This window comes from Zophobas morio, unplaced genomic scaffold (assembly GCF_036711695.1).
Source record: "Zophobas morio isolate AGI-343-1 ecotype UQ-CSIRO unplaced genomic scaffold, CSIRO_AGI_Zmor_V1 ptg000017l, whole genome shotgun sequence".
In the NCBI taxonomy this organism is placed as follows: Eukaryota; Metazoa; Arthropoda; class Insecta; order Coleoptera; family Tenebrionidae; genus Zophobas; species Zophobas morio.
Window position 1 is genome coordinate 13,730,538 of NW_026972122.1, and position 25,389 is coordinate 13,755,926.

Here is a 25,389-nt window from a genome sequence, read left to right on the forward strand (position 1 = left end):
TCAATTCATTGTGGCAGTTGGCAAGTGCCATTTTCATCTGCTTATTTATCACAATATGCCGTGTTGGTACCATTTTTCAATGATATGGTTTAATAACAAACTGTGAGATATTTAAATAAAACTCTCTCATGCGTAATTGTCAAATTTTGACACATGCGCCGTTACCAATCTGTTCATGTGAAAAACACCATTGGCTGTAATGCCAACCTTACAATTTAACGAGTGGTTACAACCTTATGGATTTAACTGTACTTAGAAATCTTGACGTTTTGAAGTTATTGTAAGCGTGGTAACTGTTTAATCAAAATGTATCTCTTTATCAATCCCAAAAAAAATTCATTACGTCTTCTCACAATTTTACTGAATAAAGTATATGATCTGACTACACTTGTAACTTGCATTCAAATTTTTTAACTTGCTTATACAGGGTCACTCAAAAAAAGAAATGAATCAGTCACTTTATTTTAGTGAATAAATCAAGAATTGCTAAACTGAATATTTTGAAATTTTGCAGATGGTTAAAATTGATTGTGAGCGTGGTAAATTGTTAATGAAAATATATCTGTTTATTCCCCCGAAAAAATTCATGACGTCATCTACAATTTTTGCCAAAAAAGTTTAACTCAAAATGTGCAAAATATGATGAGTTTTAACATAAGCAACTGTGGCCTGTGGTTTAGTGGAGGTGGAGTGTGCAGTGCAATTAGAAGTTCCGGTAACAGATCCCGGCACTTCCAACTTTTTTCGCCCATCAAATCAAGAACAGCACTTCCGATTTTCGCAACAATAATGTTATAATATTTATTTATTTGTTATTGTGTGTTCGTGAATAAGCACCATAAATAGCAAATGTTGAAATTTTTTTTTGTGATCGGAAGAATATCTCTTAATCATTTTATATATTGTCAATACATGATTAACTTCGACTGTTAATGTTTATACATCGAGAGAAGCAGAGAAAAAGTACATATGCATTTGCTTCAGTTACGCCACTGACCGTGTCATTTCTTTATCGCACGTTGAGACATAGTTTATATAAACAAACTCCCAGCCATAGCAAAAAGCGGAAGTTGGAAACGACGAGCGGCGCGGGGGGAATCACTTGTTTGGGTGGCGAGACGAAACAGTTGCGATTGCGAAATGCGAAGCCAATTCGAAAAAAACTGTTGAAGAGTGAGTGTCATTGAGGATATATATCTCCAAATTTTAAAAATTGGACCAAGTTACAATAATTGTTGCCAGGTAAGTGCAGATATTTTGGATTTGCATATACGGGGTGATTCAAGAAAATAAATGAAAGCGTAAATTTATTTTACTGATTTACTCAGGAACTACAAAACCGAATGCTTCGAAATCTTGAAGATATTTTAAAATTATCATAAGCATGGTAAATTTTTGATCAAAACGTATTTGGTCGTCCCCCCTAAAAAATTTATGACGTCACCACAAAATTTTGCTGAATAAATCCTATCTAAAATGTACAAAATATGGTGAGTCTCTTCTTGTAATTTGTCATTCCATTCAAATTTTTTCGATTTGCATATACAGGGTGACTCAAAAAAATTAATGAATGCGTAAATTTATTTTATTGATTTAATCAGGAACTACAAAACCGAATGCTTTGAAATCTTGCAGATGTTTTAAGGTTATAAAGAGCATAATAAATTTTTAGTCAAAATATATTTGGTTATCTTCTACAAAAAACTGATGACGTCAGCTCAAAAGTTTGCCGAATAAATCGTATCTAAAATGTACAAAATATGATGAGTCTGTACTTGTGATTTATCATTCCATTCATATTTTTGGATTTGCATATGCAGGGTGACTCAAAAAAATTAATGAAGGCGTGAATTTATTTTATCGATTTAATCAGGAATTACAAAACCGAATGCTTTGAAATCTTGGGAATATTCTAAAGTTATTATAAGCATGGTAAACTTTTGTTCAAAATGTATTTGTTCATCCCTCCTAAAAAAATTGATGACGTCACCCTTAAATTTTGCTGAATAAATCCTATCTAAAATGCTAAAAATATGATGAGTTTGTACTTGTGATTTATCATTCCATTCATATTTTTTAGATTTTCTTAAGAGGTGGTTCAAAAAAATTAATGAAGTCAATTTATTTTATTGATTAAATTAAAGGCAACACTTATTATTAGTATTACACCCCAACCAACCCAATTTGGTAGACAAAAAATTTGTTAAAGGAAAAACTCGGTTGAAACATAAGGGTAGCATGCTTATTTACATCGACTTTAACATTACAGACCTGCATTTGTTTTATGCGTTCACTTGGTTCCGCGAATGTGAAATAGACATGTTTATAATCAACCAATTGTGAATTTCACCGTCAAGAATTAAAATAAAACCCAATGTTTTATATAATAAGCGGAAGTCGAAGCAATAAAACCGATGGTCGTTTTGTTTACAGTTTCTCTGTTTGACTCTCAAGTATGCTGTTACGCCTGTCATCTTAAATTAAGAATGTTTATACATACACGATTTTCAGCTGCCTGGGATACGTATACGTGAGTAAATTGTTTCGTTATTTTATTGATTATTACAAATCAATATTCAAAACGACCCAATTCATTTTCCCGAAAATTTGAGAATATAATAATTTTATTCTTAGTATTACACTACATCTATCCCAAACTGATATACGTGTCCTTGCAAAAATGTTGATGACGTCATCGCAATTTTTTTTTAAATTCCCACTACAAAAATGTAATGAGAAAAAACACAATAGGCATGCAGTCGTCAAGTTTCCGACAGCGAGGGAAGTACTGTCTAAACTCTTTAGACCAATTTTTTTATATCCAGTTTGATCTTCTTGGATAATGGTGTGAACGCCATTTGTAAATAATTGTAAGTCACAAAAAATATATTTCCTTCGGTAATACGTAATCATTTTGTAAATCAGTAACATATACAAAAACAAACTTAAGTAGACGATATGATTTTATTTTTAATAATAGCTATAGTTGAGTGGTTTAGGGTTTAGGCCAAACTGCTTTTTTGGAATATCTTTAACACCATTTGGAACTATTGTATTTTCACTTTGTCCTACTTTATTTTAAACGAAAAAATAACATGTGCCACGTATGTAGTTGCAATATGAAGTCAAAGATGTTGGTATACAAATAACAAGGTATGTGTTATATTTGTTCAATAACATATTAATTAAATTTAATATTATACGTTGCCACCAAAAGTTGTAACGATCAACCGAAACTAATAAAGATATCAATAACTTTGCAGCACACAAATACTGATCCACCAAAAAACACCGAGCAAGGGAAAATCCTTTAAGAAACTTGATGCATAAATTCAAACGTAAAGACCATGAACGTTCAACTTTTAATGTAATGTTTTACTTTCCCCTTCTGTCTCACGTTGTCTCCTGTTTTTCTCTTAGGAATTTCTCCTACACATAATTTTTGTGTATTCAGAGAGAGATGCTTTTTGCAATGCAAGGCTTTTTGTGGAGCGTTTATTCCACGGTTCCACTGTGTTAAAACGGCGTGAAAATGAGATCACGTAGAAAATGCCTACAGTAGTTTTGATTTTCAGGAAGCGGTGGTCACTGTGATAGTATTTTTAACAATTCGGTTATTTGCTTCATTGTGGCGAACGTTTGAAAGCAGTTGTTACTTTGGAGTGTTCGTTGCACGGAAAAATTAAATTTGTATTGATTGCATTCCGACTGCAGGATTATTTATAAGGATAAATATAAAAAAAACACTAACCCCATGGGCGCTCCCGAACAGATGAACCGATTTCAATGCGTTTTTTTTATTTTGTTTAAAAATTAGTTTCATTAGGACGGTTCGTTTTTTTGTTGATAATCATGTTAGCCATTTTTAACTTTAAAGCCTTTGTCTGTCAGTGTATTCGTCTGTGGCACCGCAGCTCGCAAATGACCTCATTTCTCTGAGTGTTTTTTAAGTAAGAGGGTGGTTTGATGAATAATATGGTTCGCATAGTTTTGAGGAGTGTAATAAAAAAAGTAATAACTGCATAAGCAGACTTCAAGTAGGGTTCCCATTGATTAGGCTTCTATAACTTCATGTCATTCTGTTAGTAATTCTTCGTTTAGAAATTAATTGAATGGTGGGTAATTTTTTAAAATTAAGAAAAATGCAATTTGTGGTGTGAGTCATTTCTTGTATGTAATATATATACAGTGTCATTAAAAAAAGTTGATGTCGTAGACAAATAAAAAAATTATAGCATGTCAAAACACATGTATCATGTAACGGTTATCATAAATAAAAGTTATCAATATCAATTTTTTTAAATTTTCCAAAGAAGCGGGATTTGTTGGGCTGTACTTCAAAGACGGGAGAAGTCCTGTCGAAATAACCTTCGATCAACTTTTATTGTAGTGCGTATATGCATTTTTTTACTTCCTGAGCGTAAACCTAAGTATAGTAAGCGAGTCCATCCGATGAATGGCCACTTTTATGTTTTCTTGAGGTTTCATGGCCCCTACAGTATCAAAAAAGGAGTCTCCAATTTCCGTTTGTCTGTGTGGCGCCTATGTCCATTTATATTTGACCCATAAGCTTCGAAACTAGCGGATCAATTGCGTCAAATTTTGTATGTATGTTAGAAATTTCATGTAGATGATTAAACGCTAACCAAAATTTGTCTACCAACAAGGTGGTGCCATTCCCTCAAAATTTAGTTTTAATCACAATTACTTTACAAAAATGATTCTGCAATATTCGCTGCGTGTTGTATATAGCATAACCGATACCACGCGCGCATGCGAACAATCGCGTTGTAGCTTACTTGGATTGCGGCATGAGGAGGTGACTAATCTCTGTTTTCCAAGCGTTCGCAGAAGATTTGCACTAGTGAGTTCGAATCTCATTCACATCCTCGTTACATCTTTTTTTTTTTAATCAAATCACGTTCACTCCATTTACTCAAAAATTACAGTAGTGTCACCCCGCCAATAATTTTTATTACACTAACAGTTCCCCACGTAAAATAATTTTCAGACCGTTTTGCTGTATTAACTATTAATCAGTCCACTCCTCTGGTTTAAGGAGACAAAAATCAATCAACTTTCATTTTCTTTTATGCGGCTGCTGATGCTTGTACGTGAGTAGTAGAATTCTTTCGAAGTATAAACATAAATTCTCTAAGCTAACCATCTTACTAAGTTCATTTTCTCGTTGGTTATATACATGAGAAAGTAGTCTGCAAGAATCGGCGAGGAAAGAAAGGAAATCAGGAGTTAAATGGTAAGTGTTGCTATAAGTATAAGGCTTTAAGTATCGGTCTATCTTATTTCTTCAGTTCTTTTAATCTAAAGTGATATAACAATACGGATGTTAAGGGAGAAGTAGTTGTATGGTACAAACGAATTAACAAATTAATAAATATGTTTGCTTCAATAAGAACTCAAACGTTTTTATCAATGTTAATTATTTAAAAATTGAAAACATTTTTATATTTGGGACATACTTAACTACAACTACACAAAGTTCACTAATAAATCAACAAAACGTTTCAGACTATCATTTTAATCGGAAACAGTGGACTTCAATTATTGAGTTTATTGGAAAGTGATTACTGAAGTTTCGTTAAATTAACTTTAGAATATTCTTAATTTCCAAATGTAGTGTAGCAGGGTTATTGACGTGACAACGTCTTATAAATCGATGGAGCCGGCTGCACGCACGAAAAAGCATGACTCATGCGGCGTTACCTCGCTCTGAGGCGTCCCATGTAAGGCTTGAAGTGCAAGCGAGAACGCGGAACGAGCGACAAAGAGGCACAATCGGCCTTCGCGTTCGGCAGCGTTCGCCATCCGTCTCTCTCCTACTTGAGTGAGCGATGCGTCTGCGTGGACAGCTGCTATATTATAGTACATTGACATGTTTTGGTCGAGTATCAAGTGCAGTGAAAAGTGAATGTAGTGTCAATGTTTTCAAGACACATTAAACTAAAAAAATTGACATAATTGTATTTATGCGTATAAATAAATCTAACTTGATCAATTTCATTGTGATTTCTAATTACCTCCTTCTCTATATACATACAAATCTATTAAACAAATGAAATTAAAATTTTCTTTTGAAAAATGCTACCATTCCATCAGTATTTTCTTAAGACGTTGTCACGTTCAACTATCGTCAGTAAACCGACTTTACAGACAACCGATTTTTTTTATTAAAATTTAATTACTTGTTTTCTGGACATTCCGTTTATCTGTTTGTTAGCAAATTTTTAGGCAAATATTCTCCGAAACTCTTTTTTTTAGTGTACTTTGAGTCTGTTATGTAGATTTTTTTCTATTAATCTTCACCAAGAATCGCGTGATGTAAATGTAAAATTTTGCTTAGAATTTATATTGTGATTTGAAAACATTTTTTGATTAGTATTTTTAAATCTTGTTTACCTACTTATTAAACCTGTGCAATCTTGAATTGCATCGTTATTAAAAATTAGTATGTATAAAGTTGATTTTAACTTCCATAGTATTTTTCTTTGTATACACAAAAATTTGTTGTGTTTTTTGTTGCTGTGGGTTCGTAAATGAAGATGAGGGGATTCGCTAAATTGTAGCAGAAGACGAAACCTAAAGGTTAGAATTTTGCACTCATTTTAAATTAAGTGTTATATTTTAACATTTTTTTATTTTTTATGAAGTCTACTTTGATCGATAATTTTGTGACGCGTAATAGATGATTTCCGTTGGAAATATCAAGGATGAAGAAAACTCTTCCTTTGACATAGCTCTCTAAAAACTCTAATTTTGTTAAATTAGAAAATTGGAATAACCTTGAAATGTTGCCGACTTTTAATGAGGAATGTCATAAATCAAATAAATATTCATTACAAAAAAACAATCAAAATATCAAAATTCCATTAAAAAAATAAGTTGTGCATGGCTTCTCAAATACTGTTTATAATTTCATCAAAAGCAAATTGTTTAAACAAAAATGAATCGCATTCGATGCCACAGTCCGCCTCAATGAGCGAAATTAGTATAGTATAAGTTTATTAATGATTTTCTGAAAAGTGTAACTATTTCGTCATCATGTTAATTTTGCTATATTGTTTGTAAATTCACGGATTGAATTATGACTGTTCATAAAATAAAACGTGGCGGCGATTAACTTTTCATTTACTGCATTTACACTAATCTTAAAAAAGTGTTGAAAGAAGGAATAGTGAGAATTGTGATTTATTCTAGAATTATTGTACATATGATGTAATCTTGATGATCTCATTTTGATTTGGTCATTAACTAGAAATAATGCATAATTTAATAATGTAAATTCATTGTTGTTCGAAATTGTTGACACAATGTGGCATAATTTAACATCATATATAATCTTTGTTGTTTAAAGATGTTACCACAGCGTGGCGTAATGGAAATGTGTTTGCTTTGCAGTTTCAGAAATTCATTTAATTAACTATTACCTATCATCAGAACTTCGTACAAATTTTAGAGGAATGCGGTCACTAGTATAAAAGGAATATCCACCTAGCACTTGCCAGAACTTTTTAATCAACAATACCTAAATGACCGAGTTGAAGGTTCAAACTAAATTTTGGTGGGATGTTTGGGTTATCACAGTATTGTGTATTCTGGCTCAATTTTATAGATACGTAAAAATATATAGTCTTGTTTATCTGCACTTCAAAAACAGGATAGATATTATATAATTGACACTATTTTTAGGTTACGCTATTGAAGAATAATTAATGAGTAATGACATATCGAGAAACGGTTCTTCTTGGCTTACCCTGGATATAATTGATTTATGTATTAAAAATTCGTTGTTGCGTGTCACGACAAAAAAACTTTATTTGTGTTAAATTTTACACGTGTAAATAGAACCGGTATGCTTAATTAAGCTTTATTAAAGCTTGAGCCATTTTGGTAATTACTCAAGCAAATACTGTGCAAGATATTATCCCCTCTCAAGAATAATATTTCTTGTGCCTGTCAGTCGCAGTTGTGTATGTGAAAGGAAAAATCATAAGATAAAACGGAATATCAGCAGGATAAATTTGGAAATGATTGATGAAATAAGTCTTGTACTCACCGTATGTTCGATTATTCTATCTTTATCATTAAGCTCCTGATCGACATATTTAATCAAACGAAAAATCACCTGCAAGAGCGTAGCGAAAAACAGATTCTTATGAATCGTTGTTCGATTATTTTTTAAAACCCTAAAAAGTATTTCATTATTTGAATTATTCTTCTATAAAAGAATTACCTGTATTGGAAAAATATCAAAAGCGAGATGATCAGTGACACTAAAGAAAAGGATAATCCAACCATCTCAATTGTCCTTGTTGTTCTTATGATCTAAAAGGATGAATTATTGAAATTATTAAAAAGTAGATGCTCATTTACTCGCTGTGCATTGAATCAATCACATATTTTTAATGAGGGATTTTGAGAAGAAAATATTAACCTGCGGACACTCTTTGATTTGGTCGCACATTTTCATAATATCGATTAATTGAGATGGTAAACATCTTTCGTAATGTGTGTAACCTTTCTCTCTATCTTCACCTTCCCAGTTTCCATCATCCCTGCAAAGTCTGTACGCTACACCTGCAAAGAGCAGTGGATTTGTAAAGTGCTAAATGGCTACGTGGTGAAAATACCTCCATCAATTACTCCTTTCACGTACGGACAGGGCAGTGTAGCGTTTTGCCCAGGAGGTGTAGCAGGCCAGCAGAGGTAGTTATCGAAAATAACTGGACACCAGGCTGAAACCAGACAAATTATATTTAGCTGTTATTATGAATTTATTCTTTAGATATTGAAAAATAAACCCGAGAGTGTAGGTATAATGTATCAAATATTAGTACGATGGATTTATGTTTATTATCTTTTAAATTGATCTTGTGTAACCATCAGGTTATCGGATATTTATGCCGAAGGATAAAGGTTCGACGTAGGCTGAAATATAATATACAGTTACGCACCAAAAGTTGCACGATTTTAACTAAGCTTACGCGACGAGCTTTTATTTTCATTGTTGAATGAGTTGTTTAGAAAAGCAGAAAATTCTTTTACATTTCAGTACATTCATTCTGTTCAAAATGCAGCAAATTACAAAAAGTTGGTGTAAACAATCAATTCAACTAACAAAATTTTGACAAAATTATGTTCTTATAGACAGCTTTTACATACGAATGTTCGCGGCAAGTATAGAAAGAGTATATACAAGATAGTGCAAATCTGTGATTTTTTCCGTATCTGTGTTGTCAATTGATCATCTGTAATGCTTATGAGTATTCTTTGACAGATAATCTCATTCTCAAAATAGCAAACCATGCTTTGAAATTTTAGGTTTTATATTATCTTGAAGATTCCCTTGCCACGGTCTATTCATCTCCCCCAAGAAAATGATGACGTCATCTCAAAATGTTTATTGTACTTTTCACGCTTATAGTTACATTAATATCTGAAAAAAGCAAACAGTTATTGTGAGTGCGGAAGAATCATCAGTTTGAAAAATATAAATAAATAAAACAATCTAGTTTGAAAAAGAAGTTTGGCTTTTGTCGACAATGAAAATAAAATTTTATGACCGACTGTACTATAAATATTTATAATAAGAATTTTCTTTTCTTGAACTAGCTTAGTAGGTAGATATTTTTATACCTTGATTTCCATATTACTTAAACTAAAATTGCATTTACCATTTTAATGGTGAATAAAACTGAAGTTATAAGTTTCAATTTATTGTTTTTTCATTAAATGTCAGTAGGAGATATTTATGTATTCAGCATTTTTTAAATTTTACTGAAGTAATATTTACTGAGTAAGTAAATAAATATTCATTTCAAAAAAATAATTGCATGTTAAAATATAATGCTACAGACTCTAATAATATCCATCCTTCAGCCATTAGTATCATAACATCTTTTCTTAAAAATCGTTCCCAACGAGTCACTACTGAAAATTCTGATTCTGATTTTTTACCAATAAATAGTGGGGTGCCTCAAGGGTCTATCCTAGGTCCATTCTTATTTCTAGTTTTTGTGAATGATTTGCCTGCTTCTTTGAACAACGAAGGGACCGTACTATTCGCGGATGATACGACCATTACCAACAGAGGAAATGACATCAAAGATGTGGTACAGAACAATATTTCAACTCAGAGATTGGCCTTTGATTGGCTTCATAGTAATGGACTGGCTATAAATCAAAGCAAGTGTGTGCAAATTATGTTTACTCTCAAACATGTTCCTGATGCAAGCTTGCTGAACATGAAAATATACGAATTCACCAATTTTCTCGGGGTCACCTTTGACTGTCAACTGTTATGGAAACAACATGGTGCCCAACTGTGTAATAAGTTATGTAAGAATACTTTTATCATTCGCAATTTGGTAAATTCAGTGGACGAGGGAACTATACGTTCATCTTACATGGCATTATTTCAATCGCACTTGCTGTATGGCTTGTTACTTTGGGGGCACGCGAGTATTCGTCATGAAGTGTCTGCGCTCCAGAGACGTGTAGTTCGAATAATGTGTGGTCTCAGATTCAGGGATGATTGCAGAGATGCATTTAAAAAACTCAAAATCATGACGTTGCCTAGTTTATTTATTTATCAATGTCTTTTGTACATTAGAAAACACATCAAAGAGTTCAATGCTCACACTGATATCCATCACCATGATACAAGGAACAAAGATAAAATTTATTTGGAAGCCGCGAGATTAACAAGGACACAGGTGGCACATAAATACCATGCAGTTCACTTCTATAATGTGTTACCTACTAAGTATAAAAATCTGGACTTAAATAAATTTAAATTCTTTACTAAAGATTTGCTGTGCAATGGAGCCTTCTACTCTTTTGAGGAATTTTTTAGCTATTTCAGTATGTAAAATGTTTTGTTATTTTAATGTGTGAAATTGTGATAGTTATTTTCACTATGTATAAAACTGTATTTATTTTTGACGTTTGCAAACTTATTACATGTATTTGTAATGTGAAGTGAAGCATGAAAATAAATTATTATTATTATTATTATTATTATTATACCATATTCGTATTCGTTATGTAGTGTACTTCATTTGTAAGAAAAGTTTTTTTATAATTATTTTGATTTATATAACAAAAACAAAAGCTTTCGAGAACGTTTTACTGCTATATCTTAAATAATTTTGTGGATAGTTTTGAGGCTTTAACTTTCTTGTATGTTCTTAAATGACGCTATTTTCATTTATATAAATAAATCAATGTAAACTATATTTCTGCGCCCTGCAGTTTCAGGATTTTAAATGGAATGACCAATAAAAAAAGTTATTTAGAAATACAGGCGAATAAATATGAAATTTTGGAAAAATTAAAATTTGCGAATTTTATTTATCTTTTATGAAAACCCATATAAGTTAAAATAAAGATACTTGCAGGCCGTTAAAGTACAGGTAAAGAAACATGCTATACTTTTGCAAGTTTTCAGAGTATTTAATTTTGTAATTTCAAAATTAAATTGTAAAATTCAACAAGGACTGATAAACCACAAGTACAGGAATACCTTATTTTATACAATTTATATAATAGGAGTATTTATTATTGTAAATTTTGGAGATAATGTCATACCATTGGTGGGGATGATTAGACAATTTGTGGTTAGCATCTTACTTACAACTTCATTAGCAAGTTTTCACACTGAGAAATTTTTATTCTTCCAAATTTTACTTCACTCATTTTTCAAAAGAACTCTGACGCGTAGTTACGTTGAACATCCAGTAGTCATTTCTCACATTTCTTCATCGTAAAGGTTTAAACAGATAGTTAAAGGCACTAGGTAAATGTTAAAATGTTATTGTAACACATATTCGTATCTGCTTTTGCTTTGCTGTCACATAGTCTTATTTACCAAACTATTACTGTTAAATGTAAAATTCACTTCAAAGTCAATCACAAATCGTAATGTTTTTTCTGGTACGAAAACATATTTTTTTTGGTTTAATTATAAATAATGTCAGTCGACAATATGTTTGTGATAAAAATTGTTTAAAACCACGGTTGTATGTGTAGAGTATAGTGCCACAACGGCATCATTCAAGCGACGCACATTTAACTGATGGTTTCATCTCGTTTGAATACACGAAGTTCTGAAATAAATCTACCAACGAGTTTATTAGAACCAATGATCTAATAACTAATGGATGGAATGTTGAGGCGCGTAATCCCGCTCGCATGCGGTGACAACTAGAGAGAGAAATAAACATATCTACAGTGAGTGTTGTTAGACAAGGCCAACACGTATCGGTAGGCAAGAACGAGCTTCGGTGCCGTTGAGTTAAATAGGAGATCATGTAAAAATGATTTTAAAATTCTTTGTTGTCGTTTTTTTTTTATTTTGTAGGACACTGTATATACATACAATACAAAATGAATATAAACACACAATTTATTGAACAAAATTAATTTTGTGTATACCTGTCTGATTTTATTAGGAACTTGACTATTTCTGCTGTTTTCATAATTCAGTCTAATAATAAAAAAATACGTAAAATTACATAGACCAACTGGACTACATGATTGTTAAGTGGATCTTGATCCAAAATGTGGTCATTTAAGACATTAAACATATTTCTGAAATTTAGTAATCTAATGGTTTTAATTGTAACAATATTAATAACATTCGCTGAAATATTATATTTCATAGTTCTGAAAGTGGTTTCAGCTATCTTACAAACTTTGATGACATCAACTGATGGCTTTGTAAGTCCACCTCTCTTTTTTTTAATTTAGCAGTGCCGAAAGAGTCTCATTGGGTCTCATTGTTAGTCAGTTTTCTAGGCCTTGTTTCATTTTTTTTGTTTTGAAAAATTGAAAATGAATGGTACTGCGTCCTTTTTTGAAATTCTCAGTTGTTGTGTGGGATTAACAGAATTTGTTAACGGCTGAAAATTCTCATTTTTAAAATGTTTGCTACACACTCTTGACGCAGACGTCCGAACAAATTTATCTCGTTTAAGTGCAACAATCCATTGCTTTCTTAGCAACAGATTTGTCGGAAAACTGAAATTAAATTAAATAAAGATTGTATGAAAAAATTATTCAGCAGATATCTCACCGATGAAATGAAATATTACAGCCTTTGTGATGCCACTCCTCGCATCCAAATGCACAACAAGATATAACCATCGTGAATATGATTGTTATTATTGCGATTGTAAGAAAACAAGCACTTTAGAACTGCACAGAAATGCCACACACACCAGGAAGTGAGTAATTAAAAGTAAATTTTAACTGGAAGTTGCTCTGCTGTTTTGCCTACCGATTCGGACCTCTCAAATGGTCACCGTACCCTCTCTCTCTAACATCTCTCCAGTCTGAGATCTCTATGATTAGAACAGCCTTTCGACAGCTAAGTTGAGTCAAATAATTAATGTTTGCTTTAAACTGCGTTTAACATCAAATCTATGTTGATACAAGTTAAGGCGATGTTTCAAAGCTAAATATTAAAATTTAAGCAGAAATATACTCTTACGTTTGTAGTTCATATTTCATAAGACGCTACCGAGCTTGTGACACCAGTTCACTGATATTTTACTTTGTAACTTTTTGCAAAAGATTGTATTTTTATACAGGGTGCCGCATCTAAGTTTGGACGTAGGGAATTGGTTTTTATTCTATAATGTCTCCTCAGATGATTTTACTATTGAGTGATGCATTTGTGGAGGTAACAGTGGCAAAAGTGCCCTACAATAATCATCACACTGGATAAAATAATTCAGTTTGAGTTGTTGAGTGATTACTGAGTGAGGTACAGCGAGTGAATCCTTAGCTTGACGGGCCTCCAGGATGTATTACGATGCTGCCGATGGAGGTGTTTAGGAAGACGAGCTGCGCGAAGGGCTTCATCTCGGGCTTTTTGGATACGGCCTACACCCGTAGTCAGAGATGCTCGTTTGACGTGGTCGCGCACTACGGCCAGGAGTTTCGTGGAGGGATTCATGTACCAATTTGTGTATTTATACCGTTTAATGTGTCTTACAATAATCATCAGTTTGAGTTGTTCAGTGATTCCTAAGTGAGAATCCAGAGATAATTTCTAAATACACTTTGACATTTCGATTTTCCGTGGCTAATCCAAAAACGAGATCCTCGAACTGCTACGGAACGTTGTACGACAAATCGGATCGAGTGCTAATTTCAAAATATGATTTTTAAGTGAATTCGCGCAATACAACGATTTGAAAAAAATACTGGCAGATAGCCCTCCTTTACTTCCACGAATACATCACTCAATAATAACTTTAATGTCATCTGGGGAGATATTATAAAATAAAAACCAGTTCCTCATGTTGATTCCCTATATCCAAACTTGGATGCGGCAGCCTGTATTGTGTTACCATTTTGCTCCCACATTTTAAATTTTATGTGTAACCTGTTAGTATAAGCAACATACAGCATAAATGAAGTACCTACTTCTTCATTACATGGTTTCCATATATTGCAACGTTTTTAGTATCGAATCATTAGCTGTTTTCTACTCACACCAACTAGGCGATGAAATAAATTTCATAAACAGACAATTTTATTTCGGTTTAGGTTTTTTTAGGTTTATAACTGTTTTCAACAGAGTAGCTCATATAACTATTGAATTTGATTTCACCTTGTTCTACAATGATTTAACGTTTTTCTTGTCCTTAAGGTTACTAGACTCGTGAAATAAAACATTTTTTTACTTCCCAAGCGCAAGCAAAGTAAGCCTCGTAATAGGGTCCATCGGGCGACTGCCTACCTTCATGTTTTCTCGACGCTTCTGTTTATCAGCTGTCTGCCGTCTGTCCGCGTTTGTGTCGATTTTTTATCACGCTTTTATTAGCTTGGGTTGTATGTATCTATGTATGTATGTAACGGAATCTTTGAGCTTAATTTTCATCGGTTTCTAAAAGTCTGATCATCTTGAAACTTTGCACACGTCTCAAGGATCGATGACAATGCAATAATTTGATAACAGTTTCCCATTATCCTTATTAGGACCGCCAGGATTTATAAATTCTTTTATGGATCCTGTGTAGTGGAGTAAAAGAGATAAAGCTAGCGCGCGATCTGCGCATGCCTGTAGTATCTGGTTTACTCTTCGTTGTAATAATTATTGTCTTGATTAAAATACAAATAACGGATATTAAATGAAAAAAACAAGAACGGACTTTTAATTAACTAAACGTGTGCAAATAAAATGGCTGATCGCATCTTAATTGTGTCAGTATATACCACGGTTATCTCTCTCCGTGTCGATTATACCGATCTATACCGATTATTTCTGTTTCAAGGACAATTTCTGCATAGCTTTGGTTTTACAGTCGGTAAAGAAGGAATTAATTATAATTAAAACATATCTAATCATGAATTCTCACCAACTTAAATAAAGATAACAAATTTTGATTCAGAAATACAAACATGGAGGAAAATTAACTATTTGGGGGGTAAAACTAACCACAATGATGAATTGTGTCCCGTTGGTCCGTGAGGGCGATTGATTTCGAACTAATTCCCGTTGATCGATCATACGGAGACCACTGAGTGGTTCTTCCTAGAAAAATCTAAATAAGTAATTAATTCCCCAATTTATGAATTTGTCGCAGACTAAAAAATGAAAAATAAATAATAGTTTAAAAAACTAAAAAAACACGCTTTTATTGCTAATCGAACTAAAAACTAGAAAATAATTTTTAATGACAGAGTTTAATATTACAGTAGTAGAAGATCAAACAATCAATCATAATAAATCACCTCAAATTAAAATTATAATAAAATTTAAGTTATTAACAGAATAATTCAATTCAGAGTAAAAAGCGTGGGGTGCATTTTACTGCGGTTCATAACTATCCTCTCATAGATAGTTGCCAATAGAATGATTGTAATATTTAAAATGTCAAGCACCCCACGCTTTTTACTCTGAATTGAATTATTCTGTTAATAACTTAAATTTTATTATAATTTTAATTTGAGGTGATTTATTATGATTGATTGTTTGATCTTCTACTACTGTAATATTAAACTCTGTCATTAAAAATTATTTTCTAGTTTTTAGTTCGATTAGCAATAAAAGCGTGTTTTTTTAGTTTTTTAAACTATTATTTTTGTTATACAGATAATCTCCGAAACTACTGGATGGATAGTTGTCAAATTTTGTATTGTCACATATCGAAAAACTCACTTGAAATATTTGCATACTAGTTTACCTGTATATTAACAATCCACACATACATATATTAATTTTAGCTCATAGGGGTCATTATTAAAAATACAATTCTCAGAGTTAACTTTTTAAATTTTTTGAAGCTGTTTGTTTGACTTAGGGAAGAGGGAAGTTCTGTCGAAATAACTTTCGACCAAATTTTTTAAAAGACTCTTTTTACTTATCAAATTAAAATATAATACACAGTTTTAAGGTGGCATGCAATTATTTAAAAGAAAATTTTTCGAAGCCTTGTTTTTAATTTAAGATGGTGCTTTTTTTTAATAATGGACTAGATTATGATAAATTATATTACAACATTTTTAGCATAATTCGAAAATAACTCATGAAGGAGGTGATAAAATATGGTCCAACTTTGGCAGGTTGGCGTTTAAAAAAGTCGTTTTATTTATCAAGTCTAACAACATTGAGAGTTCAAAGAAGGAAGTAATAAAAAATAATGAACGAGAACAGAATTTTACTAGAACGCACGCACATAAATTGTGTACGTAAGGAATCTTTTCAGAGTAAACGATGAACGGAATTTGATCATACTTCTCATAAGTAAATTCCAGTTTTTTTTTCTCGTGTCTGTCATATACGATATCACGAATTGAACCATTTTAATGACAATTTCGCTTTGTGTTGATACAAGGTTGTTTTTATAATATGTATACAATATATGTATATTCCTGTCGGGTTTTGAATCCACTTTGAGAGCATTCAAAGGAAACTTTACATTTTTTGAAAATGAAAGCGTGTGGAAAATCTTTCATATTTGTTACATAATGTCCTGAGTCTCGAGACATTTTTATGAGGATATGGAAATAATTTAGCAGATTTTTTCTTTTATATATTTTTAGTTTTCCTCTTGTTTGATTATTTGATTTGATCATCTAAAAATTTATAGTTTATTTTGTTTAAAGTATTTTTTATTAACGGTTTTGTTTTATTAAGTATTTTGAGTCACTTTGCATAAGCAATTCTACAAAAATGAAAGTGTTAATAAAGCACAAATACACACTCATATTCTGCAAAATTTATTAATTTTTTAGGGAGAGGAAACACAGTTATATTTTACTTAATGTTCAGCATATTCCAAATTCCAATTTAAAGTAGATTTATTAAAATTCAAAATTTCCTCTGTTCAGCATCAGATATTCAATAGGCGGTCCGTTTTAAATGAAAGATATACAAAATATGTTATGTTTCAATAAAAAGCTTGCAGATACGCTTTTGAAAACAAACATTGTTTTAGATTAACTTCGCTACTTTCGGCTGAAATGCATGGTAGTGTTTTCACTGGGTGACTAAATTTTTGCATTCTCAATTATGTAAAAACTTTCTTAACTGTTACATATTTCTACTTTAGTTACACATATCTTATTGTGCTTGTTCATAACTTTATTCGAAACGTAAAAATATTTCATTGGATCTAATAATTTCAGAAGCTGATAGAAATAATTAAAAGTAAATGTTTATGCTTGGTTTTTCTGTTATGTACATAAAATGGCGGCAGCTTTCATTCTGTTTTTACAAGACATAATTATAACCCATAAATCATAAATTAATGTGAATGGGTTTTTGCGCAAATGAATCTATTTCAGAAATTAAAAGTAGCCATAAAGTAATTGTTTACATACGATTTAAATAATTTTAAAATCTAATCTCCTTTTAAAAGAAATTTTTTTATCTCAATGTTGCTAATTAATTTGCATGAGTTAAATAGTAACAGGTATACAGTTCACGTATGTTTATCTTTAAAAGTGATAACATAGCTTTTAATTTTGGTATTATCAAGCTGAAAAGTTAATGAAAGAAAATTATATGTTTAATGCTGCGGTCACAGAAAAGTTAAAAAAAAAATTAAATCTAATTGCCGATAATTCTGTCAACCTAATTTGAAACAGATAATACACGACACTGCAACAGGTGATCCGTGAGGTTAGGCGGAGAGCTCATTAATTATGGCCACAACAAAATGGTCAACATATTCAGCATTTACTGTAATTTATTTTAATTTCATTTCATTATAATCTTGTTAATTTTCGTTATAACTTCATACTTATTTTATTAAAAAATATCCGCCATTATTGCTTTTACATTTGTTATTTTTTGTCATTTATTAATGCGGTTTGATTACCGACATGCAGAATCCTTTCAAAGGACAATTCGATTACAAATTATGTATCGCCCGATTCAAATTGTGTGCAGGGTACAAATATTACTAACGACAAGTTTCATTGCGCTCTGGTGGTGATAGAATTTGAATAGATTTGAATTATTCATCAAAACAATATTTTACTTTTAACTATCATAATATGTAAATTTCAACACTGTCGAAATGAAAACCAAAATTTACGTTACGCTACTTTCTCAATTACGTTTTTTAATTCAGCTAACGATTTGTTTCGATGGGGGGAGGGAAGGGGAAGAAATTCTGGCAATATGTTATTATGTAAAGTACAACTTTGTTTTTACCATATTTTGTGAATTTGGGGTAACTTATTCCGGCTGTTACTACTACTACAGTTAACTGTGTTTTTCCGGTCTTTGCCATTTATGAAACCATACATATGGTGAAATGTCAACATTTGCGTCGAGACAGGATGCACAGAGAAAATACTTGCGTATGTGACAGAAATGTTTTACGCCGGATATTTAACCAGTGAAAAACGGGTATACATCTAAAAATTCTGTGAATAATGTTTTAAAAAAAATATCAACAAGTCGCACACATGCCTTCGCTGTGGTTTGTTAGTTAATAATTTCCTCTATTTCTGTTAAGTATAAAGTTAGAAAGGTCTTTGAAGTAAGAGTTTATTTAGTGCGGACGGCCCTTTGACCATAAATCAACAAAGTGGCGTGATAGTTAAAATTTAATTGGAAAAAGCGCAGTCAATGGGAGAGTAATACCAGAAATCTTATGTTTGTAAAACTTTACAGCTGTGTAGTGCAAGTTAAATTTAGAATGTGTATAATAAAGAAGATTGCACTAGGTCATGTTTTATGCAAGCGCATTTTAGTAACTTGCTGCCACCACTCGACGACAGTCCTTCGATTAGTTTATTATCTTTCAAAGAAGAAACTTGGGGACAGCTTGATTTGAAATTTTTTAAATGTTGATGTTTTACATTTTCAAAGAGAGCATAGGTAGGTACACATTTTAAATTAGTTCGCCCTTTCACAGATTTAAATACTAGAAAAAGTGAGTATATTTTATGATTATAAATAAATAAAACAATCCTAACAAAATTATTGCATTGTAAATAGAACCTAAGTTCAGATCAAACCACAACTACCACATGACAATTTATTTCGACGTGTTTTGTGCCACAAAACTCGATTTGTGTACTGAACTGCTGTTTACGTAGGATTAATGAAAATTCAGAGGCTGCTGTTTCGATTCCGGTGCTGCTTTTCAGTGGGAAATATTTTTATACTAAAGAGATTAATTTTAAGACTTTCAAAATTCAGATATATGTTGTTCCGATTACCAAAAGAATAGAAAAAAAGAAGAGAGTAGGAGTAGTGACGCATATTCCAACAAATTAAACTAAAATATTATAAATATTTATTATTTGGTTAGCGTTTTATTATCTACACGATATTCCTAATATACATACGAAATTTGACAACAATCGGCCAGATAGGTTAGAAGATTCTCTGTTGACCCAGACGCGGGCAGATGGCAGACAGACGGAAACGGGAGACCTATGTTTTCGTACTTTAAGGGTTATAAAACGTCGAGAAAAGATGAAAATAACCAATGGACTCGATTACAATACTTTCTCAGCTTACGTTCGAGAAGTAAAAATCTATCAACACTACTTTAAATCCATCATCAACGAAGGACAAAAACGATGCATTAAAGGATCCTTTGGTTGCAAAGAACAATTAATCGTAAATTCCATCATCTGTGAACAAGCTAGGAAAGAAAACAGGAATATATGTAGGTATAAGTTTTGGCGATTATAAGAAAGCTTATGATTCATTTCCGCATTTCTGGTTATGAAAAATTCTAAAATTATACCAAGTTGCTAAAATATGTGCTCTTCTCAAATGTTCAATGGAATTTTGACAAACCACCTTTCAAATAACCTTAAATAATAATCAAACAATTCAATCAAATTCAATAAACAGTTATAGCACTTATTCAGTATGCTAAAAATGTATTTATTCCGCTCGAATGCAGTCTTTGCTATCATATGAAATATTGGCCTGGGGTATAAGTACTAAATTACAAAGAATATTCAAATGTTTCAATTTTTTCGAACAGTAATCATAATGAGGACTATTTTCGTAGGAAGATATTCTATGTTTACGAACATAGTCTTCTTTTGGCGACAAGAAACTGAGAATATGTTTAACTATCTTGTTGTTGAAGAAAACTCTATATATTAAAAAAAACACCCACCCGCCCCGATCTCAATTGTGATGAGTTTTTCATTCCTAATCAGACCGAAGGGGGGAGTTTAATTGCAACATCAATATTTCTCTAAAAAATTCTACCCTTTTAAAAACACACAAATTTCATATGGTAATTTCTTGTAGAGAAATAAGGATTTTGTAGCTAAACTCCGCCCTTCAGCTCACGATGAATAAAATATTCATCACAATTGAGAGGGGGTGGGTGGGCGGGGCTTACATTTGGTCCATTTTTATTAATATACGAAGTCTTTTTTTGCCGACAAGAAAATAACAATATGTTTAACTATCCTGTTGTTGAAAGAGAACTATATATATTTAAAAAAAAACAAAGATTAAACCCCACCCACCCGCCCCGATCTCAATTGTGATGAGTTTTTCATTCCTAATCAGACCGAAGGGCGGAGTTTAATTGCAACATCAATATTTCGCTACAAAATTCTACCCTTTTAAAAACATACAAATTTCATATGGTAATTTCTTGTAGAGAAATGAGGATTTTGTAGCTAAACTCCGCCCTTCAGCTCACGATGAATAAAATATTCATCAGAATTGAGAAGGGGAGGGTGGGCGGGGCTTATATTTTGTCTCTTTTTTCTTAATATACGAAGTTTTCTTTTGCCGACAAGAAACTGACAATATGTTTAACCATCCTGTTGTTGAAAGACAACTCTATATATTAAAAAAAAAAAACAGAAGTTAAGCCCCACCCACCCGCCCCGAACTCAGTTGTGATGAATTTTTCATTCGTTGTTAGACCGAGGGGCGGAGCGTAATTGCAAAATACATATTTCTTTTTTGGTTTGAATGAGTTTGTCTTCTCACAGAAGAGGAACCCATACGATATACTGCAGGAGTAGATACTACAACAAATTATTTGCAAAAATGTTTTTAAAGAACTGAAGATTTTCACGGTACTGTATCTATTTATTTATAACATTTTAATATATGTTAAAACATATATCTTCCAGTTTCGGAAAACCAATTTTAGCCATAATTTTTCAACAAGAAACAATATTTTATTAGAGGTTTGCAAACATAGAATATCTTCCTACGAAAATAGTCCTCATTATGATTATTGTTCGAAAAAATTGAAACATTTTGTGAAAATAATTTTACTTTATGATGCACAAACAGCCATATAACTTTGGTCTTAGGCTTTTTTCTATCTTTAATAATTAACGAAATATCGAATGACTAACCTAATAAAAATATTGTCTAATAATAAATGCATGTTTCCTTGCCGCAGGAATTTCCAGAATTAAGAGATATGAAATAATGGTGAATCCGCTAAACGCATGCCATCAGAGTCAGAACCCATTTATTTATGTATGTCAGCTGCTGAAGAAGTTTAATATTATCAGTAACATTGATTTTAAGGAGATTATTGTAATTAGTAGGTATAAGCTTGTTATAATACATGCAAATTTGATTTGACGTTGTTTACGAATATTAGCAAAAGCTACATAATCACCTTAGCTGTCGCTCAGCTTGTATGTATGCAATTGCTTTTTTTAAGTACTTCATCCTGGAAGTAAACCAATCAGGAAGCTAGACGCACGTTTCGTGTATAGCGGCACAAAAAAGTAAATAACGAGTTTTATGTACGTAACTATGTATAAAATAAGCACAACACTACATTAACATCACAATTATTGGTATAGTCACTAAGGATCTTACCGCAGTCAATACTATTACAGAATTCGTTTATCTTGAAGTAGTCAGCGGCACAGAAATGTATAATACTTTTTTAAAAGCTCTGGATCTGGTTACTGCTAACAAGATTAACTGAAAAGCTAAAAGAGGATGACAGATATCTAGCTTGAACTATTAGTGATAGATTTTATTAATTTGTGAAGCAAAACTATTATAGACAAGTTTACATTTAGAAGAATTTACGTTACAAGGAATCAAATAATTAAGAGAGTTATCTTTAACTACCGCTGCGACAACTTATAATCACCAATAACTGAGTGCTAAACTCAACTAAAATACCATCACCTATAGTTTTGACGCTGTTATCATGATTTCTGTCTTTTCTGGACACCGTTACTTTTTATCAAAAATATAGTAAAATATAATAAATGTTTTAGTGTCTGAAATGTACACAAGAAAATATCTATGTGGATGTGTTAAACAATTTTTAGATTGTCGTACCTTAAATATAAATTCGAAACATTTTTACAAACATTATTGTTGTTTTCCTATATAGAGGTAAATATACTATAAAGTTAATAACTTTATCACTTGCAGTTTCTCGGTTCTGTACCATTTATTTTAATCGCAAAAAGTATCAAGTTAACGATAAAATGTTTGACAGTCGCTACTGTAAAAATTATATTTGTAACGCCAAACTTTTGAACAAAATTAAAGTATAAATGGCTCCATACACTAAAAATAATAAGCAAACAGCACGTTTAGTGTTAACAGCTATAAAAAACCTAAATATGGACGGTGGTGCTACTTTGAAACATATTAATGGATACATAAAAGAAAAATACCCACAGTGCCAGAGTACTGAAACACAACTGAAAAAAGTCATCGATAAAGCCATAGCATTTGGAGCACTAAAGCGAACACGGAATAAGTACGTGTTGGGAGAAATTTTACATTATATTGTGAGTGCGCGAAGAAGAAGAAAGAAAAGTCGCGGTAGAAGGCGTCACAGAAAATAGAAGTTGTATTTGAAGATGGTGTTTATTTTAAAATTTGTAACTAAAGAAAATTCGAAAAAATACGGTGTTTTTTTTTTATTAAAGTATCAGTAAGTAGAAAAGCTGTTTTAATTTCAACACACTTAATTACAGATAGGTACATACCAGGTGTAGGATCGTTTTTTGAACATTGGAATTTCAATAGAAATTTGAATATATTGGCTCTCCTAATTATTTTGGAACAAAACATTAGATATAAAAATACAGAATTAAAAACTGTAGCTACGTAAATACCTTTTTATTTATTTAATTTGTAACACCTTATGGTATTGAAATAAAAAGAAAACACTCATTAATTGTGATAAAAATGTACTAAGCATAAAATGTGACAATTCACTGACAGTTCATTAATTTGTAACTAATTACTGAATTTTGGGCCATTTCATCTTGCAAAGCAGTAAGAATCATTATTTATTATACTATAAAGGAGAAAGCTAATTGAGTAAAATGGTACTACGCCGAGTCGTCAGTTCATGAAATTTCAGGAACTTTTGCAGCAACGTACCTACCCACGTCGACAAATTCCAGGACCATCGATTATCGAAAAAGTCCTGCAGTAGTTTGAAAAGGAAGATACTGTCAACAAATATTGTAAGTGCCAGCAAAATAATCATTGTGCTAGTGTAGAAAAAATTGAAGCTGTTCTTCTTAGCGTGGCCGAAGACGAATATGTGTCATTGAGAAAAATGGGAAAAAATTTGGGAATACATTTTATAACGTTTCACGAAAGTTTAAAGAAACGCGTCCAGAATTTAAATCTTATACCGGGTGAAGAATCGTTTTTGGTACATAGGGATTTTACATGTACAAACATAAACTTGAAAATATTAAACCGAATGCTCTGAAATTTTCCAGACGTTTTAAGGTTATCGCAATCATGGTAAATCGTTAATCAAAATTTATTCGTTTATCCTCTCCCAAAAAATTGATCACGGCATCTCAAAATTTTGCCTAATAAATAACCCTCCCTGGAATATGTAAAATATTATGACTCGATACTTGTGGCTTATCAATGCACTCATAATTCTTAGAATTACTTATGTTTGCAGGGTGACTCAAAAAATCAATGAATGAGGCAATATATTGTTACGTGGGCTTAATAAATCCTTGCAAAAGAAAAATAACTTTATTTTTCTGACAAGAGAGTACAATTTTTTTTTATTTCATGGGTATCTTGTAACACTGTCCTTCCCTTAATTATTATCGACGTCCTCGTCGTGTTTACTATAATACCACAACCGATCGCTATGAACTACTTTAGGTCTTCCCTGTTCTCTCTGAATACGGTAGACCACATCATTCAAGCATTTTGTACTTCGTACGGCCCTTCCCAGTTTCTTTGAAGTTTAGAACTCCTTCCCCTACGTCTATGTGGATTGTATAACCACACCTTATCACTTTCTTTATATTTAGGACAATTTGCTCTAAAATCATATCTAGCTTTCATGCGGTCGCTGGTTAATTGTATTTGATTCCTCGCTAACTCATGAACTTCCCGAAGGTTTCTCTGCAAATCGCTGACCCATCCTGAGCTGATATGACTATTTACATTAGGGGAACCGCCAAGGACCAAATCTACAGGAAGACGCAGTTCCCGGCTCATCATCATTTTGGTCGGAGTGTACTGTGTAGTTTCGTGAACGGCCGTCCTATATGTCAGCAAACCCAGTTGAATTTTTTGATCCCAATTTTTCTGATCTTCATTGACGAATTTCGAGAGATAGTCTAGAAGTGTTCTGTTAAAACGTTCCACCATACCATCAGATTGGGGGTGTAAAGGAGTCGTTCTTGGTTTATAAATACCCATAATCTTCATTGTTTCGCGAAATACTTCGGATTCGAAATTTCGCCCTTGATCTGAATGGAGCTCCTTGGGAACTCCAAACCGTGAGAACACATGGTCAACTAACACCTCCGCGATGGTTTCAGCCTCTTGATTTAGTACAGGCATTACTTCTGGCCATTTTGTAAAATAATCCATTAAAACAATAAGAAATTTGTTTACTCGCTCGATGACAGGCAGAGGACCCAAAATAT

General features: G+C 32.1%; 1 protein-coding gene across 10 annotated transcripts in view; it reads right to left on the reverse strand.

Moving 5' to 3' along the window:
• Nucleotides 1-25,389, reverse strand: part of LOC135130146 (PDF receptor-like) — a 204,069-nt gene that overhangs the window by 36,442 nt on the left and 142,238 nt on the right. For 9 of the 10 annotated variants that reach the window (XM_064057483.1, XM_064057480.1, XM_064057487.1 and 6 more), the window contains exons 3-6: nucleotides 8,649-8,753; nucleotides 8,453-8,595; nucleotides 8,252-8,343; nucleotides 8,075-8,204 (exon numbers count right to left, since the gene is read on the reverse strand). In XM_064057483.1, coding sequence (XP_063913553.1) covers nucleotides 8,075-8,204; nucleotides 8,252-8,343; nucleotides 8,453-8,595; nucleotides 8,649-8,753 — 470 coding nt within the window. Of the gene's footprint in view, nucleotides 1-8,074; nucleotides 8,205-8,251; nucleotides 8,344-8,391; nucleotides 8,596-8,648; nucleotides 8,754-25,389 lie in introns of those variants that run through there. The other variant, XM_064057489.1, reaches the window with a different exon arrangement.